We start from the raw sequence: 21,714 nt of genomic DNA on the forward strand, positions 1-21,714 counted from the left end.
TTCCCCAAAATGATAGACAAAATGCATAGGAACAAATAACAATTAGGCTAAAGTTTTTCTTATAAAGAACATAATATGGTTCATCTACTTATTTCACAACAATATTTTGTTTATACATTTCATACTTTGTTTAAAGGGCACTTCCTGTCATTTCATATTCACCGATTAGACCGAAATTCTCATATTGATTTATAAGCCTGTAAAACATTTACCCAAGTTTTTAAAAGTCTGAAATAAACAATTTACATGAAATTGCCTCGATAATATGTAGCTGCGTTTTGTGTGTATCTTAGTCTTGACGCCATCTAATATACTATCTAGTAGACCTCCGAAGACTATATAAGTGATACAAACATAAATATTGATATGAATAGAAAGCAAACTAGTGCAATTGTGTTTGTTTTTATGTCTGCTTAATTTCATTTAATAGATCAAAATTGTATGATAATCATCATTTTTACTTTATAAGAATAACTTTTGTGGATCGAATCAGTCAATCAAAAAAATTATCTTTGTTTCACTTTCAATGTTGACATTCTTTTCCCTCTAAACAACCGAACCTGCATAAAGTATGCGTTATCCATCTCTAGCTAAGAGGTTAACTTGAATTTCATATGAATACGGATTCAATCATGTTGAATTATTCCCTTGCTGGTGAATAATTCCTCAACAATGTTTCTTTGCTTAATTTGACAAAATTGAACCATACTGGCTGCTTAAAGCGAATCATTATATAAATATTTAATTTTCAGTAATGATTGAACACAAAAACTCATACTTTAGATTTTATCATATAACTCGTAATTAGTACCCCTTTAATAAATCTGTATAATATGTTTTAGCATTTATCGTTGCATAACATCATATATCATTGACATTAAGTGATATATCGTACAATTATCTTTTGTAAAGAATAGCAGCTATAAATTTTGATTTTGAATTGAATATACTACCTATTGAACTTTTTTGGTATTGTCTGTTCATATGAAAGAAATAAAGTTTCGACTCGGAATATTCAGTTAAAACTCGAGGAAATGTGTTTTGACATAAATAAAGCTCTGTTAATATATTTGATTGAATGCATTGAATGAAACAATCTAGAGAACAATTCACATTTTTTTTTAGTGAGGAAATAAAACAGAAAAACAATAACTCTTTTTGAATAATTTGACTAAAGCGATGCATGCTGATATTATGTGGATTTCAAACAAATGTTAAGAGTCGGATGTACGATGTAATCTGCTCTAGAATTTAATGTTTGTTAGATTTACTTGATTTTTAAAATATAAAAATATAATTGACATTTTTTGTTGGCTACAAAACGTAAATATTTCAAATATTCATCCGGATGAAAACCTTGCCAAACACTCGTTCTTATCCTGTCTTGTTTAGAAAATTCAATTAATCATCATTACGGTAAACCCCATTATATATAAATACGTTTAAAATGTTTGACCTGGTCCAAACGTTAGAATTGTATAAATCCTTGGTTTAACAACAATGCTACAGTGTACATGTTTGTTTACATTCTCTGGCACATTCCTTGTATCGATGTTTTTTTTTATACGACTGCGTATTATGTTGTGTTCACCTTTGCTATAAAAAAAACTTACTGTGTCCACCCATGCGATTAATAAATTACTGTGTTAACCTCTGCTATAAATAACTTACTGTTGTAATTGATACTTTAAATTCACATAGTTGAATATTTTGTGACAAACACTTCCTCGTTGGTTATTAGTCTAGCATGTGAATATGGATACATTTCAATTTCTGGTTTCAGTTTTTCTTATTTTATTAAAATGTGAAGGTAAGGAAAGTTATATAATTATGTTTGTATCATTTTGTACTTATTATGTCACCTTTCTTTAATGATACAAGAGTGATTTATTTTCTTATTCATGGCCTCAAACGCAAATAAAGTATGTCTGAACAAAACCTCAAACACATATCTATGAGGAACAGCGCTCGCCTAGACGAGTGCATCAAAGTTTTATTATCTAATTATTCAACTGTCTTCAACTCATTTGACAGCACACTACGACCGCTGCAGCATACATGTTCTACAAACATATCTACAACGAAAAATAATGAAATAGAATATTTCACATCACAAAACAATATTTATATAATTTTTTTTTTAATATCTGCAATAAACGTAAAATTTACGAATATAAACTTATACACAACATTTTCAGAAGGGGGAGGGGAAAAACTTTACTGCACTACGGCTGAGCTTCGAGTGGTCAAGCTATGAAAATGTATTTTCAATGTAAACTTGTACCGCGAATGACCAGTCCTTGCTATCATACAAAGAATTTTAAACTCTTAATTTTGTTAATAAAAAAAAAAAGATGTGGTATGATTGCCAATGAGACAACTGTCCACAAGAGACCACAATGACACAGACATTAACAACTATAGGCCTTCAACAAAAGTTAAGGTGACTTATTGTAATGGTAAAATAATCTAAATATTATTGTAAACATGAACACATGATCCCAATATAACAACAAACCCATGTGCTATCGATAGTTGATAAATACACATGTATTGTTATTCCTCTACTTTATCTTCTAAATGTTTTGTCAAGCAGTGTGAGTGATGACTTGACATGCATTGATGAAATTGCACCATGTGCAGAAGTTCATTAAGTTTATCTAGGGTTTAGAACTTACATAATCGTGGTCGCTTTCATGGAAACGGCAAAAACTGTAGAGAAAAGACAAATAGATTTCTAGTTCAATAAACTTCAAGGAAATATAAATTGTCATACGAAGATGCACCAACAATCTTTAATACTTTCGAACATTACCGTTGCAATAGTACGCGATTAAATATGTGAAATTTGTATATTTTACATTTCATTATTTCAGAATTGACTAAACCCTTACATAAATACCGTATATGCTACTCCACAGAATAAGGGTATTAAGTCTAAAACTGAAGTATTTGTTTTCAATATTGCTACTGTTAGTTATCAAAGGTACCAGGATTATAATTTAGTACGCCAGACGCGCGTTTCGTCTACATAAGACTCATCAGTGACGCTCATATCAAAATATTTATATATATTAACATTGGAATAGGTTTTTTGAGCCGTGATATTTACCGGCGATATTTATGGAATTTACCGAACCGGACAATTCTTCTGCTGTAATAACTGCCTCATTGAAATTATCATTGTGGGTTAACCACCAATTATTTAATTCAGGAATTGAGTATTTCAATCTATTCTGTCTTAGGTCAGAAACATTTACATTTAGTTGTATGTAAACAAACAATTATATTTGCGGGAACATCAGTAATAAATATGTTTCACTATGCCTATCCATATGGTGTCGTGTACAACTATTGTTTACCTTGGGATAGCGTTAATTGGCTTTATGAATTACATTTTAGAGGGATGCTTACAATAGTTTATATGTTCTTCTCAATTTTGATTTCTGACCCAGAGTTGTTACAGTTAAATTGATTCATGAATTTTGAACAGTGGTATACTTCTATTGACTTTATTTACATTATAATTTCTTTCAATTGTATTCACGCATCGACAACTAGATTTTTGTTATTGTTCCAACAGTTACATTTATTACTTTTAATAAGAGGTACATGTTATAAAAGTGACAATATAAAACTACCTGCCAAATATTCCAATCAATCCTATAAAAAAGTTACCCAGCCATAAATTCCTCTTAACCTGAACTTAAAAAGAAAAATCACTAAAATACTGAACTCCGAGGGAAATGCAAAAGTCTCTAATAAATATGGAAACATCAAAAGCTCAAACTCATCAAACGAATTGATAACAACGGTCATATTAATAACTCGGTACAAGCATTTTCTTATGTAGAAAATGGTGGATCGAACCTGGTTCTATAACTAGCTAAATCTTTGTAACATTCCGTGTTAGTGGATGATCAGAATAGAGAGTGTATATCATTTATACCATAACGGTATGAATTATATTTGTCATCGTTTTTAGATATGAAATGCAGATAAATTCATACGCATTATATACTACGCTAACTATTTCTCACTTTAGATATACTGATTTCGTTGACATCTGTTGAAATGTGATTTAGTTTTAGTACTTCTATTATTATATTTTCTTGTAAATAAAGTAGTATACTGCTGTTCAAAAATCATAAATCGATTGAGAGAAAACAAAATGGAGAAAGAGACTGATCCTTTTAACCACTTGTATCAAATTATGTATCCTTCGGTGCACTTGTTAAATATATCAAACTTTAAAATTTGTATTTTCAGCATTTTCGCCAAGCTCACGGCATTTTGATTCAGAGCAAACCGGTTTTTTATTGAGTCAAAATAGTGTGTCTGAATTTGAATTAATGTGATGTATTAATTTCTTATGTTTTATTGTACAGAGTTTACCATGCAAAATGTAACATTTTCAAACGGAAAAAAATCATGGAAAGATGCTGTTCACCACTGTTCAGTAAGAGGTGGAGTGTTGGAAAGTAACATCACTTTATTGAGGGAACAAGACGAATTCAAAAACGTAATAGAAAACGACCAACAAATGTGGATTGGCAAGTTTAAAACGTTAACTAATTGGACATATATTCGAGGTTTGTTTGTATATCTAGTATATCTAAATGGAGTTTTTAGGAAGGCGTTAATGAGACAACGAACACTTTATGAAAACATTGCACATACAGTCTCATTGAAAGACAAACAAATTACATATCAAACATCTACAAACAACGCCGATTTCATTTGATAGCAAAACCGTAACATATGTTTGCGTGTAATAATAAATAATCGATAAAATCAGAATTTTAAGTTGATTTTTAAGCTATGTTGAAACTCTGTCGGAAAGCTGGTGTGAGTCTACATGAATGGAAATGACGATTTTATCTTATCATTAAATAGTAAATTCGGTTCTGATCATTTCCGGATATGTTACAATTGTATGTGCCACTTTTTGTACTTGAAGATCAATGAATCAGTACATGCGCCTTACTAGTAAGTGTTCCATAAGTGACCTTATGTATTATAGAACCGTCTGACACGTTGTCAAGTAAGAGCAACCAATCACAGTTATATTAAGCTTACAGTGAGTGCAATTTTTGAGGGGGTATACGTTTTGTTTTCTTTCCCCAAATATAGGACGGAGTTAAAGAAAAAAGTCGGTTATATAGAAAAAAAATTGAAACCGTTCATAACGATCTTAATCATACAAAGTCCGGCTTTCCATGTACCTTTAATATTTTATAGTGATCGTTCTAAGATCATTTCGGGCCCTGTCAGCAATATTTTTTTAAGTGTTCTTTAAACACTCGCTCATTGAATAACGAGACTGCATGTACAAGAACAAAAACGATTCCAAATCATTTTTAATGTGATATTTATTCTCTGGATTCAAATCAGGAAAAAATGGTCTGAATACATGTAGCACTAGACACCCTTCCTAACCCCCTACACAAAATGTGTTTTGTGTGTTTTTTTATCATTGCAACAATTACTATCTTTATTTAACTGGTTATATTTTCTTTTTAATTGTCAAGCATGTTTCTTTTCGTTCAATCTTTAGGTCAACATCGAAATGTATTATATTCGCATTTGCAAACTTCAGATGGACAGCAAAAGTTCTTTCTTTTTTAAAGACAAATTGTAATAAATAGAAAATATACTCAAATTACAATAGATTTAATAAATTTGATGGAATGTCATGTAGTCTCAACTTATGCATAGTTTTTATCGGGTTAAAAAAGTTAAAATACAAAATTTGAATAAAATCTGAAATCTTTAGCATAAGGTTTAGTTTTTCTATTATAGGGTGTTATGTAATAAATGGAAATTTCCAACACTTTGATCTTGAACCTTCTAAGACAATGGAGCTGCAATGCCAAATGTTATGTGATAAATACAAATTCTATAGTATCAAGGTAACGTATAATTTGTGCATGCTTTCAGTAGATATATATTCGTGTAAAATTACATCGTTCATGTAAGGCATTTTTATAACTATCGTGCTTATAGGAAGTTCATTCACTTCGATTTTTTAGACACGACAGACGAATAAGCTAATAAAACTAAATACATTTTTAAAGCGACATACAATCGAGAGTGTGCGCTTCGTTAATTTCGTTCACTATCAATTGTTCAATGGCGACAGATACATGATACCTAAATTTGGCCCCCTAGGGGAAATGTCGTTACAGTGAAACCGATCTAAACTGATCCTGTTTGGGACTTACGATGTTGTTCTGTTTTCGAAAGATTTTCTGTTTGATCAGGTTCACAACTCATAACATTTGTTACGTCTTTACCAAAGAACATGCTTTGTTAAGATATGTTTTCGGTTTATGCAAGGTTATGATTAGTAGAAAGGCAAGATTAGTTTACCGATGTTCAAAGGTCATAAGTAGATTTGGAGAAAACAAAGCCAGGTTACAGACTAAAACCGAGTAAAACACAACAACTAAATATGAGGGAAACAACGGAATAACAGATACACTGAAGGACAACATGTGCAACCAAAAAAAAAACATGTAATCATTTGAAGCTTCACTTTCCGAATTTTTTTTGTTACGGACTTTATCTTTGTTTGATATACAATGTATTCCATTTACAAAGTACTTGTCCATGTTTTGGTTTTAATTTTAGCCCTTATTGTTTTGATTGGCTCTTCGATGTTCGTATTTTGAAATTAAGACGATTTTGCCCTCGTTCATCAGTGAAGAGTAAAAAATTGTCGAATTTCGCATCTGGTGCAAAATATTCGATCCGTTAAAGTTATTTTAGACGCACTATGCATTTAATAAAGAAGCAAGCTTATGTTGTGTATTTATACGGCGAAAATGAAAATGTGTTAATAGTTGTATCACTTTTAAGCGTACAATAAAAAGCTTTACAATCGACAACTTTTTGACCGTGAAATAATTGTTTGACAATATCTGGGTAAAATATGTTAGTTGTCCAGGTCGAGAAATTCATCAAAAATTAAATAAACTAAATAAATCCAATGTAAAAAGCAAGAAGAAAATACGAAAATTTACAGATGTCAAAAAAAGTACAATAAAAAAATACTGAACTTCAAAGAAAGACAGTCCATAAACAAATGGCAAATCTAAAAGCTCAAACACATCAGACAAGTGGATAGCAACTGTCATATTCTTACTTAATACAAGCATTTTCTTTTGTACAAATCAAAAAATGATTTTTTTAAGGGAGCTGATTGCTATTGCATTGCGAATATAAGTTTATTCGTTAGAAGCAAGAACTGTAATTGTGTTGGATGTTACAAAGTGTGGGAACGTGAGTATATTTACACTAAACTGGTTCATTGTTTGTTTGCTACTTTTTCAATAAACTCGAATCACGTACTAAATAAATAGACAATTCAAGGTTCATGATAATTGTCCATTTGTATACATTGTTTAACATATTACAGCGGAAACTACTGTTTCCTTTATTTATTCACCCCTTATGGTAATTTTGTATTTACATTGTGTCATAGATCAAATTTATTTGTTCGGTGTATGTTCACTTGTGTTAATGTGTCTTTTAATTGTGTTAAGCCATTTCAATTAGGAGATAACTGTATTGTATTTTAGGCTCCGACGGCATCAAATGGTGATTTGATGGTCGACAATTAAGTTTACTGGCGACGCGTAATTGAACTGTGTTGGGTAGGTAGTTGTTTCATTGACAAACTTACCAGATATCCTGTTTTTTGTGTAAAAAATAATGTTATCACATTATTATGATAATTAAAAATGAATGAATTTAATATGAACAAGTTTTTTTTAACGTTTCTTCTAAAAGATCAACTTCCCGTTTTTGGTTCCGATGATGGAATAAGCAAATGCATCGCTACAACTTCATGTGACGGTGAAAATTTCAGACGTGATTATAAAAGGTGCGGTCAAATTGACAACATACTTCAGGTAATATGTGGTAAGAAATATTTACTAAAACCTTTTTTAATTTTATCAAGTATTGCAATTTTTCATTAAATGCTACATGTAGTTATCAAACTGGAAATTCTGTGATAAGAAATGATTTACAACTTTAATTATGCAACGATTTTCTTACATGTAAATATCTGGTGTCTTTTTGCTTCGGTTAAATATAGTACATATATTGCTAAATATTAGGGGAACATTTTCACTATTTTAATGTAGCTTTTGGTTTAAAGAAAAGGAGAAGGGGTGTTATTATAACTAATTGTACTCCACCACAACAGAAAGCCAGATAACTTATTGGAAGATGTCTAATCGTTATGTCCTGGTGCTGTCGATTCGGGGCGGTTAATTGCCGGAGATCATATGCTGACCTGTCGTCGTCCTCATTCATTTATGATTCATGTATATTTTACAGATAATGATGCAGATCTTGGATATATTTATGAAAACTACCAGGATGCAGCAGATCATTGTGAAAGACAAGGCTCTTTTATAAAATGGCATTCAATATGTAATTCAACAGACCTACCTGGATATTGGACCAGTGGAACAAGACATGATGAAACGTTTGTTATTAGAAAAGCATGTAAGAAATTTCATTCACAATACTATTGGTGAAAGTAATGTCTAAGATTGAAATATAGTAATGTTAAGGATAAAGCATATTTGTTTTTAGATGTTATTGATGTGTTAACTTACAAACTGTGTAAAAGTCCAAAGTTGACCGGTTTACAATACATTGCATAGCATCTCGATTTTTATATACAGGGACAATGTGCCAGTGTTTGGCAAGTTTATAACGCATCTTCTCCATCAAACCATTGGAATTACTAGAAATAAAGGTCAAGCTACACTCCTGGAAAAAGGTGCAAACACAATTATATTAAATTATTCTTGTTCGGTATTGTTTTTTGGGTAAACTTAGAAAAAACATCTCTTATAAGGCAATTGGTATATATAAAGCGTAGCCTAGAGACACACTTTTATTGAAGTAGTTATCAAATGTAGCAGCTAGGATTATAATTTAATACGCCGATGCGCGTTTCGTCTATATAAGACTCATCAGTGACTCTCAGATCAAAATAGTTATAAAGCCAAACACGTATAAAGTTGGAGAGCATCGAGGACCCAAACTTCCAAAACGTTGTGCCAAATACGGCTAAGGTTATCTAGTCCTGGGATAAGAAAATTCTTAGTTTTTCGAAAAAGTTAAATTTTTGTCAACAGGCAATTTATTAAAATTACCATATAATTGATATTCATGTTAACACCGAAGTGCTGACTTCTGGGCGGGTGATACCCTCGGGGATGAATCGCCCACCAGCAGTGGCATAAGGAAATCCTTAGTTTTTCGAAAAATTAAAATTTTTGTCAACAGGAAATTTATTAAAAAGGGACGAAAGATACCAGAGAGACAGTCAAGCTCATAAATCGAACTGACAACGCCATGGCTGAAAATGAAAAAGACAAACAGGCAAAAAACAGTACACATGACACAACATAGTAACTAAAGAATAAGCAACACGAACCCCACCAAACACTAGGGGTTATTACAGGTGCTCCGAAAGGATAAGTAGATCCTGCTCCTTATGTGGCATCCGTCGTGTTGCTCATGTTATAACAAATCCGGTAAAAGGTCTAATTCGGTAGGTCCGAATTGATTTTCCTCTAAGTTCAGTATTTTTGTGATTTTACTTTTCACAGTTATGAAAGGGAAGGGGATTGTAGTTTCGACGTAAGGAACATATCCGATATCAATTGTGAAACGGTTATTCCATAACGGTCAACCAACTCGTGATGGCGTCCGTAAAATTTACGGAAGGATGATTCCAACTTCATCATTTGAAACTCTTGGTTTCCTTGTAAGCAGCAACCCTCTATCTAGAAAATCATGATAGGAAATGCAAGCACGGAAATATCTTATCAAATGGGAGATCTATACCACGTATGCAGGTGCTGCTGGAATGTTGCTACTTAGAAATGGAAAGTTCACAACTGGAAAGCTGAAATCATGTCTTTTGTCGTAAAGTTTTTGTTTTCAACCGACCCTCATTGTCAATTTCTAGATGCAAGTCAAGATATGAGGCCGACTTAACTGTATCTGTTGTATCCTTTATCTCTAGTTCGATAGGATAGATGCGTTCAACATAGTCACCAAATTTTGAATTATTTAGTGAAAGAACATCATCTATACAGCGGAAAGAAGAGTTAAAGGATATTATCAACTTCTTATCTTTCTTCCTAAGAGGTTCCTGTATGGAGTCAGCCTCATTATAGTAAAGAGACAAGTCGACAAGACAGTCTGTTGAAAAACATGTCCTCCGAACGTAACAAATATGTTGTCAATTAAGAAATCAAGCATCTTTATAATGTCAGTTTGAGAGCATTTTTTGTTTGAATCAGAGTGATCCTTTTCAAAGTAGGATTTATCTCTCCCTAAGACAAGATACTTGTATCTATGTTGGCCATTCTTTTTTATGAAACAAAGCAATACCAACTCTTTCAATTTGTCTTTTAGTTTGGAATGTGGAATACTTATGTAAAGTGTAGAAAAGTCATTTTTTTAAATACTATTGAAAGATGAAAGAGAGTTAGATTGTATGTACTCTAAAATATCTTTGGAATTTTTAAGTATCCACATCTGATTCACGCCGCCTCTAGAATAGGCAGGTCCACAATAACTTTGAAGCCCGTCTTTGATTGCTGATAAAATAGATGTTAATAATTTAGGAAGAGGTTTCGTAGTTCACTTGAAAGAATTAGCAATATACCGTTGTTTGTAAGGTCACTTATGTGGTTTAAGTATCAAATACAGTGATTGAAGATCCAGTTCTTCCTCTTTGGTTGAAATTCCAAAGGAACATATAACAGACCTCTGATTATCCAGGATTTCCTCTTTGGTAAGTGTTGTGAGGTTATATTAAAATGACCACATAATTGATATTCATATCAACACCGAAGTGCTGACTATTGGGCTGAAATATAATTCAATTGACATTAAAAAAAAATATAAAACATAAATACTGAAGTTCTACTTGTGCACCTTAATATACTCTTGTTTGTGATAATGTTCTGTTTATAGCGTTTTGTACTAAACTTAACGGACATATGAAAGTAGATGAAAATTTCAAGTTCAAGAAACTTGTCTGAACCCCATGTGACTGCAATCATCTAACTTTGATCTTTACCGAGTGTGATCAACTACAAATAAGGCAAAAGAACATATGTACATGACTGCATCTGGTAAGATGAACCTTTTAATTTTAAATGTCGACATATAAAGTGTGTATTCATGTTGTTTCCTGACTTTGGTTTGTTAATTTGTTTGTCTTTTGATATTTGATTTTTTTTTCTTTATATTCAAGAGGGGTTCTTGTTGTCTGTATTGATAATGCTACTGCTTTCGTATTTAACTCGTTTTTTTAATCATTATAGTTTTGTAAACATATTACACCAATAAATGTGTACCAATGTTTATATATTTAAACTGACTGGATTTAAGGAAAATAACTACCAAAATACAGTCAATAACATCATATAAAATCACAGACTGTTCAATATTTTATAATAAAAGACTACTTAGTCGAATGATGCAGATATCGAATGACCAAACAACAAATCAATTCACGAATGTATGTTAGATGAAAGTTAAATTGTCAGTGTTTTTCGGTCACGAGTTGAATATCTTTTTTGATCTGAATACTTCGATAAGTTTTTTTTTTAACTATGGGTTCTTTCAAATGATAAATTAAACAAATATAAATATCTTTTCGACATGAATTTTGCATTCATATCACCAATTTGATGTGTGTCATTGTGTGTTTTATATTTCTAATTAAACTGACTAAATTTCAAGTATCGTAAATAGTTTAATAAATATTGTTGTGTTTCAGACTTTACAGAAAACCTTCAACCTAAAAATTGTTTCATTTTGAAAAAAAACGGAGGAGAGGAAAAGAAAAACTGTGATGACGATTTTCGATTTTTCTGTAGATTCGGTAAGTACATGAAGTAATTCTTGGAGAAAAAATAATAAAAAATAACAAACATACGAACATTGATAGTTCTGATTTAAAAAAAAATACAAGAACATTAGATATAAAGAGAACAATCAATGAAAGAGAGAAACAAAACAGAAAAACCCCATCTACCTATCAATTCTTATTCATAATACAGACAACTAAAGATTTAGCAACATTAAGCTCAATAGAATCAGTCATTTTCCTACTCCATTGGTAAGATGCCTCGTGTTGCTCATAGCAAATTATAATCGGTTATTATTTGCTTAACTCATTAGATCGTCACAAAACAGACATTTAAATTGTGACAACGAAAACACAGACCGGACGTTACTGGTTGTTTATGCATCCCAACAAGTGACTCGAATTTCTTAAAACAAAATTAGAAACCCATTAATGCTTATTCAAGGATTTTTTTTATTGTGAAACAATTCTTTCAATCAATACCCACACTTGAATCATTAAACAAATGCTGCCATTTCACTGAACTATGCAAATCAAAATCAGACCATAAGAATATTGCAGGCAGTATAACGTCAACGCGCTATAGTCAGACAATTTCAAGTCAAACACTCATGTTACTGTCTATACAACAACGGTACAGGCAGACGGGTTGTGTTGATTCATGTCTAGATTCCTATTTAGTAACAACGTTACGTCAATAAAATTTGATTATGCAACACCAATGCTAGACATGTGTACGGCCACAATGACATCTGCAAATCCAGTCGACGAATTCCATAGCAGAGATATTCACGTTGAAAATTGTTCCAATATACAAAAATGATACAGAAATATTTGGTAAATAATGTACCAATGATACATAGAAACAGTGTCACTGCGATCGAATTGTGATACCTCAGGGTACACGCAACTGTCATGGAAAATTACTGTTTTACCTGTAGTCAGCCATGCAAATTATCCTATCATGATATTCTTGATAGAGGGCTGCTGATCACAAGGAAACTATTAAACCAAGAGTTCCAAATGGTGAAGTTGAAATCATCACTTCGTAATTTTTAAGGACGCCATCACGAGTTGATTGACCGTTATGGAATAATCGTTTCACAAATGATATCGGATATGTTCCTTACGTCGTAACTAAAGTCCCCTTCCCTTTCATGAATGTAACCTACCGAATTAGACTATTTACCGGATTTGTAATCACATTAGCAACACGACAGGTGCCACATGTGGAGCAGGGTCTGCTTACCCTCCAGAGCACCTGAGATTATCCCTAGTTTTTGTTGGGGTTCGTGTTGTTTATTCTTTAGTTTTCTATGTTGTGTCATGTGTACTATTGTTAGTCTGTTTGTCTTTTTCATTTTTAGCCATGGCGATGTCAGTTTATTTTCGATTTATGAGTTTGACTGTCCCTCTGGTATCTTTTGTCCCTCTTTTATCAGTTGACTGACCATGCCACTACAAGTTAAAAATGTTTGATGATAGATGAAAATGAAAATCATCATTTTAAATTTTTTTTAAATGAATTAAAATGGATTGTCTTCATCAAAATTATGAAGAAAACCATTTTAGCATTATAACAAATTGAATTATTTCCCATAGATTTAAGGAAAATTATTATCTACTCCGAGAATAATAGAAAACTATAAAGGTTCCAATTAATGATTTCTATAGAAATCATTGGTCCTATGAAATTGTTCTCAAACATACATTAATAATATAGATCTAAACATTTTTTTTGATTATGATTTCTTGAGATAAAAAATCAGGAGGGAGTTGTTCGAAAAAATTAAAAAGATTTTTGAAGTAAGATGAAAACAAGGTCTTTAACCTAACGAAAGCCCCCAACCCCTTGTTAGCCATACAAACACACACGATAAACGGTGGGGTCCAAAAGAGACACATGGTCACATTTTACAACTGGCTCAAGTCACCCGTTTTAGTAAAGCAAATTTGACAGGCAGTTTTTTGAACGACAAACATATAAATGTTGTTTGTCAGTAACTTTGACATACATACCTAGTGAAAATAAGTAAAATTAAACGTTGAATAAAAATATACCTTACTTTACAACGTTAATCATTGATTCTTCAAAGTTTAGTTTAGCGATAATAAAAAGGAGTATATAACAGCAATAGAAAGTCATAAACAGTACAGAATGTGTCTACACACATTTCATGCAAAATTTACAATATAATACTGTGTCAAGACATCTTTAAGACAGTCAAGAAGGTGTCGAGATATATTCAGACAGATTTGAAACTGTCAAGAATGTGTCAAGACACATCTAGACATTATTAAGAATGTCAAGAATATGTCAAGACATGTTCAGTTAGTATCAAGACAGTCAAGAATTGGTGAATTGGTCTTCACTAATCCAGACTCTTATCAGATTATACAGGAAGTGTCGAGAAATTTTTAGACAATGTTCATGCTTTCAAGAGACTTGTCAAGAAAAATCAAGAACCTTATTAGACAAATTCATACTATGTTAAGATTTTTTTTTAAATTATTCAGACACATACAGAATGTCGAGTACAGATTCAGACTTTTTGACTTTTGTAGTGCTTTCAAGAGGATGAGATGAAATGGTAATTTATGGGGTTTTGTCGAGCCTAAATCATAAATTTAATATTACTATAACCATTATTTTTATTTAAATTGTTCATATTATTGCATTTATATTGATATATTATAGTACTAAATAAATGTATATCTTAAAATGTATTACAGAGACAGATGAGGATAAAGGGGATATAATTTCGATTCCAAACCTTTCGATGTCGCCAAAAACAACTGTTCAGTCAGACAATTCTAGAGGTAAGTTTGCTGATTTTAGACTACTATAGACCAGTGGAGCACTATTTTTATGAACTTAGTGAGTTATTGATGAAAGATTTGCGTTCCTAGTAACGCACTTCCAATTTGAGATTTCTCACCAAAATTAAAGATACAATATGTTTTAGTAATTTAAAAACAATTATGGTATAATTATAACTTTATCATTAAGTCTTTTTTTTCCAAACTATATGATCAAATAAATTGTGTAGTTAAACATGTATGCAACCATAACAATTATAATAATATTCCAAAATCTATCTCTCAGTTGTATCGTATGGATTTATCAGTTTTTATATATTACCTTAAGACAGCATATTTACAATTAACTTACATCACTTCTCTATAATTTGAACATATTGACGACAGCATGTACACACTATTTATAAATTACACTGTCCAGTTAAATCGTAAATAAAGGCAACAGAAAATTCATTAATTTATTGAGAGAAAAAACAATCAAGGTATCAAACTTATGCCGAGGGAAGCACATCAATTATAAGATGAAAACAACAAAATAACAAAACACAGAAGTGCAACAAAAACAAACTACAATGCAACATTCAGAGACAAAAATTATCAAATACATATTACTGACTTGTTACAGGACATTTAAAAGAAATATGATTGTTTAAACATGGTTGTGTTGCTAGTCAAACTTCCGCGCTTAATGGCAATGTTATATATACACCCTCTAAAATGACAATAAACATGACGGGAACACAATACAAACAAATGCAAAATAAACAACACCAAAAGACAGATACATAGTACATAAATAAATAATATAATAGTACATTTCAACAAGTTGACCACAAAATAACAACAAATAACTAAAATAAATCAGGACAAAACACACAAAGAGCTTAAAATCATAAGAAACGAGTGACCGGTGAAAAATAATGTTCTTCCAATTCTTAAAAACCAATGCATACAAACATCATAGACGTAGTCTTCTGTGCACGAATTTATCATTTTTTTCGTGTAAATTTCGTTTAATCGTCAATTTTATTTTCAATCGGTCAGTGTTGTTGTGAAAATATGGCAGGTAATTAAAGTTCGTGGTTTGAAGCCGAAGTTTAACGATTATCACCTGTTTGTCAACAATCGACAAAAAATCAACAAAAAAGCACGGAAATTGAGTACGTGTTTAACATGTAAATTCAGATAATAGTTTATTTTAAAGACATCCATGATAATTGTGATCACCGTATTTTTACGAGAAGGGTCACACTGAGGTCAGTTTGCATACGAAAAATATGTCGGGGAATTGCTTCCTTTACAGGAAGCAATTAAAATAAAGTAAACTTCTTTTAAATATGAATAGATTTAAGAATGTTCTTCAGAAAAAAGTATATGGACATAAGTTTTATAATGAAAACTATCCATTGAGTTATAAATAAACATATGCTTTTTTTTTTTTTATTTGAGGTTTCTTATTCCTTTATTATTATAACAAAGTATGTGTCTTTAACACGTAAGGATCAACGCCACAAAATGAATATCACAGGTAATTTTTCTTAAATGGATATAAACAAAATTAGTTTTCTTATTATGTTAGTTGATGTATTTTATAACAATTAGAAGAATAATAATTATGATAGTAATAGTTCAACTTACTATGTTTATATTGGACGTATGTTTATCTTATGTACAATGTCCTGTTTGTCACATGTTACGCCAGCTTCTTAATAATAACGGAAACATTCCATACAATAACGCAACCAAATCAATGGTGAATACAGATTATTAAAAGGTAATGCACAAAAATACTGAACTCCGAGGAAAATTCAAAACGGAAAGTCCCTAATCAATTAGCAAAATCAAAAGTTAAAACACATCATACAAATGGATAACAACTTTCATATTCCTGACTTGGAACTGCCCCTTTCTTATTCAGAAAATGGTGGATAGAACCTGGTTTTATAGCTAGCTAAACCTCTCACTTGTATGACAGTCGCATCAAATTCCATTATATTGACAACGTTGCGTGAATAAAACAAACAGACATCATAGGTAAAAATGTCAATAATACAGAAGTCATTATTGTGCTATAATCTTAATCACTACAAAATACATACAAACATGTAACACACAAAGCATTTTAGTAAAATTCAAAGACACGAATACTCAAATTTACCATAGTACAATAACACAATGACGGGATGTATAAGTACAGTGGCACGTCATATATGTAACGAAGATATAGACAAAGCACATTAGCAAAATGAAAGACAAGAATACGAGAATATCATAAATAATAATGACAGAATGTGCATGTTCAAGTATCATAATACCAATAAAAACAAACACATACTTAAAAAGATGCACAAAAAGTCGTATATCAAGTGTAACAACCTCATTCATCGTTTTCTTTTTTTCTTTTAATGTTTGTATGCTAAATCTACTCATAAAACAATTACACTTAGGTAATTTTTAAAGAGTTTGAATGATTCGTATGATATATAGACAGATTTGAAACAAAAACTAACGTCCTGTTTATTTAAAGTCCTATGATACTTCAAATTGAAAAAAAACATATGCATATGTTTTTTTTATTGATATCATGAGTAATACTTTTCTTGTCAATGGATAGTTTTCATTATAAAACTTATGTACATATACTATTTTCTGAAGAAAATTCTTGAATAAGTCCACATTTAGAAGAAGTAAACTTTTTTAAATTGCTTGCTTCCAGGAAGCGATTCGCCGACATATTTTCCGTATGCAAGTGACCTTAGCGTAACCCTCCTTGTAAAAATCCGGTGATCGCAATATGCATGGATCTGTCATTGGAATGAACTATTATTTGATTGTATATGTTATAAATGTACTCAATATGCATTCTTCTTTGTTGATTGTTAAATGTAAGTTGACAATCGGTAAACTACGGCTTCAACACACGACAATTGATATTTTCACATCTTAACAGACAGAGAGAAAAAAAAATTGACGATTTTACGACATGTTTGCGTAAAAAATGATGAAATCGTGCACAGAAGACTAACTTTATACAACATACTTGCATTGGTTAAATAATTGGATAAACATTATTTTTCACCAGTCACTCGTTCCATTTGATTTTAACAGTAAGGAGAATACATCATATTTGAAGAAAATAAGACTAATTTTTGTTCTTTAGGTATAATTATTGGGATTGTGGTATCAATAATTGTGGTAATATTGATAATAGTTGGGACACTAGTTTTCATGATAAGAAGGTAAGATTTTTTGTGACTCAGACCTGATTAGATGGCCATACAGTTATTACCAACTTCAGTTTTAATTAAACTCAGATATGCATTGCATAACAAACATTAAAATAATAAAGGTTGTACACTAACTGAAATTATTATGCACACACATTATGCACACATATTAGAAGCGTTTTTCGAAAAACATACATCATGTACGTGCAAAAAGATAAACATATAAAACATTTCACAGATTTGAAAATGAAAGAAAATATTGTCTGCAAAAGCAAAAAATGAACAAAGACAAAGGTTGCAACTGTTTATATTCAGTTTCAACGCATGCAACTTGTCAGTTGTTTTGTTTAAATTGTTTTACTTGCATTATTCAATTGTTAATGTGTTTGTTTTTTAAACTTTACATTACGAAGGTACCTGGTGAAATTTTTTTTAAGAAACACGTGTCATGGTCACGTGTCCCTATACTACGCTTTATTTAGTAATACTATTACTATCTCGATAAGATTAACAATAATTTATTTGAAATCATTGTTTTTTTTCTAAATCATTAAGTTACTTGTTGTGTACCACGGGTGGATATATTTCTATAGAATAATTATGATGTGGTGTTATGTCAATAATGCCTTGCATACTAATGTATTTAATGTAATGTAACCTGTGTCAGTATTTTAATTGTTATTGTAGGATACGTTCGAGGAACCTGTTATCGTTGAGTACAATTGTTAAAGATGAGCCCAGCACAAGAAGAACGGATAGTAGTACAGTTACTGCCGCCTATGAAGAGTTAAATAAGACAGATAAAGACAAAAGTACACATTGTCAATCTTATGATCAATTGCAGTCTGTAAATATAGCAGACACTGCCATCAAAACCAACACAAAAAATTCAATAGAAGAAGAAAGCAAATACGAAACAATCGAAAAACCAAGTGAAAAATATAGTAATGCATTAACTGCGGAATATGAACAGTTAAAACAAACTGAAATAGTGAAAACCACAAACGTGTATGATCCATTGCATTATACACGCGTAAAAGATGATCCGACTAACGCAAGATCCAACAACAGTGTTTCAAGAGAAGAACATAGAACATATGAAACAAGCCAAACCGAAAACGAAACGGATACAAACGGAGTTCCTTTAGAATATGAACAACTAGATATTACAAAAACAGACACAAGCACAAAAGCGTATGATCAATTGCATGTTACACACACTGCAAACAAAATGATCAATTAACGACCGCCCAAAATTCATTGATTCAGGGGTAAAACATACAAATATTGAATCAAGCTAAGATACAAAATAAAAGAATTTTATTCGAGAATAGCTTTTTTTTGTAATACGAACAATTGGATATTACAAAAAAAATCAAAGCACCAAAACGTATGACTAGTTCCATTTTAAGCATTTGGGAGTCCTTGAGCCGACTTACGAACACTTTAACAATACAATACCAAACGAAATACATTTACAATGTTACCAATCGGGGATAAAAAATAGATGGATATCAACAACTGTCGACTAACACAACTCCATGATTTCAACAAAAGGAAATTTGTAAACAATGATATTGTAACGCAAAGAAGTAATATTCAATATATAGATAATATATAAAATCAGTATATTTCAATGATTTATATACACTGAATATCGTCAAAATTGCGGATTCAGGGACATAAGCATTATACTTTCTATTGGCCAATAATTTAGCGGCATATCTTTATCTAAATAGAAATCAGTATAACCCAGACATATTTGAGATAGTACGGACGCATTAGAGAATGTAAAAATGTTGTGAATAACGAACGTAAATGTGTGATCTATGTATGTGTTTGACTGTTAAGTACTATACCTGTACTTTTAGCTTCATTTAAATTCAGCACTCCACTAAATGTAGTACGCACGAAATACTTTAAACGTTTGAATATACTATTACCATGTTAAATAATCTTGAATAATATTGTTCTGCTTATTGACTGTAACGCTGATTTCTTAATCATTACCGCTGACAAGTCTGTTATATACATAAAAAAAAATGGCGGACGGCTTCATTAATTTGTTTTTCTTACTCTGTGCAACTTACGTAATATTCGATTTAAAACACTGTTAATGTTGTACGAATAAAAAAAGTGTTAGTTACTACTTCCATAATGCACATATTTCTCATTTTGTAACGTTGTGGCTTACTGTATCCACACTATTCTTCTGCATTTACGTAAATGATACTTGCTTTAAACAATAGAAATGTATTATCAAATCGAAAAAACTGTCATTTCCGTAGCAATAGTAGTAAGACGCTGTGTTGTATTGAGTTGTATATCAGTTATTAAACAGTTAAGTATTTTACTAACGTAAATAGTGTTTAATGTATACATAGTGTCAATGGAACTTACCAATAACCTTTCAACAAATTTTGCTTGACCAATGTTGACAATACAATCGTCTATCCTTGGAATCGGATAGGAATCAGATTTTGAAACTGAATTTGCTTTTCTGAAATCAGTCACGAAACGAAAGGTTTTATCTGGTTTTGGCACAAGGAGACAAGAAGAGCTCCATTCACTGCACTTGGCTCAATAATATCATTGTCAAGCATATGTTTAATTTCTTTTCTCATAACTTCAAGTTTGAGTGGATTGAGCATCATGACAAACAGCAGTGGTTTTATTTGGCACATCTGGAAAAAGATTTTTTTTAAAGAAAATACCAAAGCTTTTATTTCTTCTGTACAATCAAAAGACAGATGTGCAAGTTTTGAATCTAAATTTGACAAAATTTCTGAATTTTTCAATCTAACTGTCTCTTCCATAGTTTTAGAAATAAAAGGTGGTTCAATTACTTCTGACTAGTCATGATTGTTCTCATCTTTAGCCATGTCTCAAGTGGAAACTGGTTTATTCTCACATTCATTGGTTTATTCTCACATTCATTAGGACGCTAAAAATACGGTTTTAACATATTAATATGACACACTCTATTTTGTTTGCGTCGACCTGGAGTTTTTACAATATAGTTCAAATCATTGATTTTACTCTCTATTGTATAAGGGCCACAATATTTAGCCTGTAAAGGATGTCCATGGACTGGCAAAAATACAAGTATCTTATCACCAGCCTCAAAAACTCTCTCCCTGGCATCTTTATCCTACCATAGTTTCATCTTGTTCTGTACATTTCTTAAGTTTTCTGAGCAATTTGACAAGCAGTATACATTTTTTCTTTGAATATAGATACATAGTCTAAAAGATTCAAGTCAGTATGTTCAGTAAGCCACTTTTCCTTAATCAATTTTAACGGTCCCCTTACAGTATGACAAAATACCAACTCAAAGGGACTAAACCAAGGGATTCTTGAACAGCCTCTCGCACCGCAAAACGTAGAAAGTGAACTCCATCATCCTAGTCTCTGTCAAATTGAAGACAAAAAGTTCTTCTCATGCATGTTCCTCAATGTTTGATGGAAACGTTCTAAGGCACCTTAAGATTCTGGATGGTACACACTTGATCTATACTGAGCAATCCCTTACTGGCACACGACTTGCGGAAGTAAACCTCACATGAAATTTGATCCCTAGTCGGACTGTATAGACTTAGGAAGTCCTACTAACGTAAACAATTTAATAAGAGCTTTGACAATAGTAGGTGTCTTGATATTTCTTAGCGGAATAGCCTCAGGAAAGCGAATAGATGTTCACATGATCGTCAATAAATACGCATTTCTAGTCTTGGTCTAAGGTAAAGGTCC

At 31.5% G+C, this 21,714-nt stretch overlaps 1 protein-coding gene across 1 annotated transcript; it reads left to right on the forward strand.

The window, feature by feature from the left end:
- Positions 1-1,671: 1,671 nt before the first annotated feature.
- Positions 1,672-20,259, forward strand: LOC143054267 (uncharacterized). Its single transcript, XM_076227222.1, has 10 exons — positions 1,672-1,810; positions 4,389-4,592; positions 5,803-5,912; positions 7,197-7,284; positions 7,795-7,926; positions 8,350-8,520; positions 11,828-11,932; positions 14,651-14,737; positions 17,898-17,976; positions 18,652-20,259. Exons 1-10 carry the CDS (start codon positions 1,756-1,758, stop codon positions 19,205-19,207), a joined length of 1,587 nt encoding a protein of 528 aa, XP_076083337.1. The 5' UTR covers positions 1,672-1,755; the 3' UTR covers positions 19,208-20,259.
- Positions 20,260-21,714: the final 1,455 nt, after the last annotated feature.

This window comes from Mytilus galloprovincialis, chromosome 12 (genome assembly GCF_965363235.1).
Source record: "Mytilus galloprovincialis chromosome 12, xbMytGall1.hap1.1, whole genome shotgun sequence".
Classification (NCBI taxonomy): domain Eukaryota; kingdom Metazoa; phylum Mollusca; class Bivalvia; order Mytilida; family Mytilidae; genus Mytilus; species Mytilus galloprovincialis.

What these genes read in the sequence shown, in the direction of transcription:
- LOC143054267 (XM_076227222.1), top strand. Translation starts at nt 1,756, where the DNA reads ATGGATACATTTCAATTTCTGGTTTCAGTTTTTCTTATTTTATTAAAA. An exon ending in TAATTGGACATATATTCGAG is followed by an intron (nt 4,593 to 5,802) that starts GTTTGTTTGTAT and finishes TTTCTATTATAG; the next exon opens with GGTGTTATGTAATAAATGGA. An exon ending in CTAGTTTTCATGATAAGAAG is followed by an intron (nt 17,977 to 18,651) that starts GTAAGATTTTTT and finishes TTGTTATTGTAG; the next exon opens with GATACGTTCGAGGAACCTGT.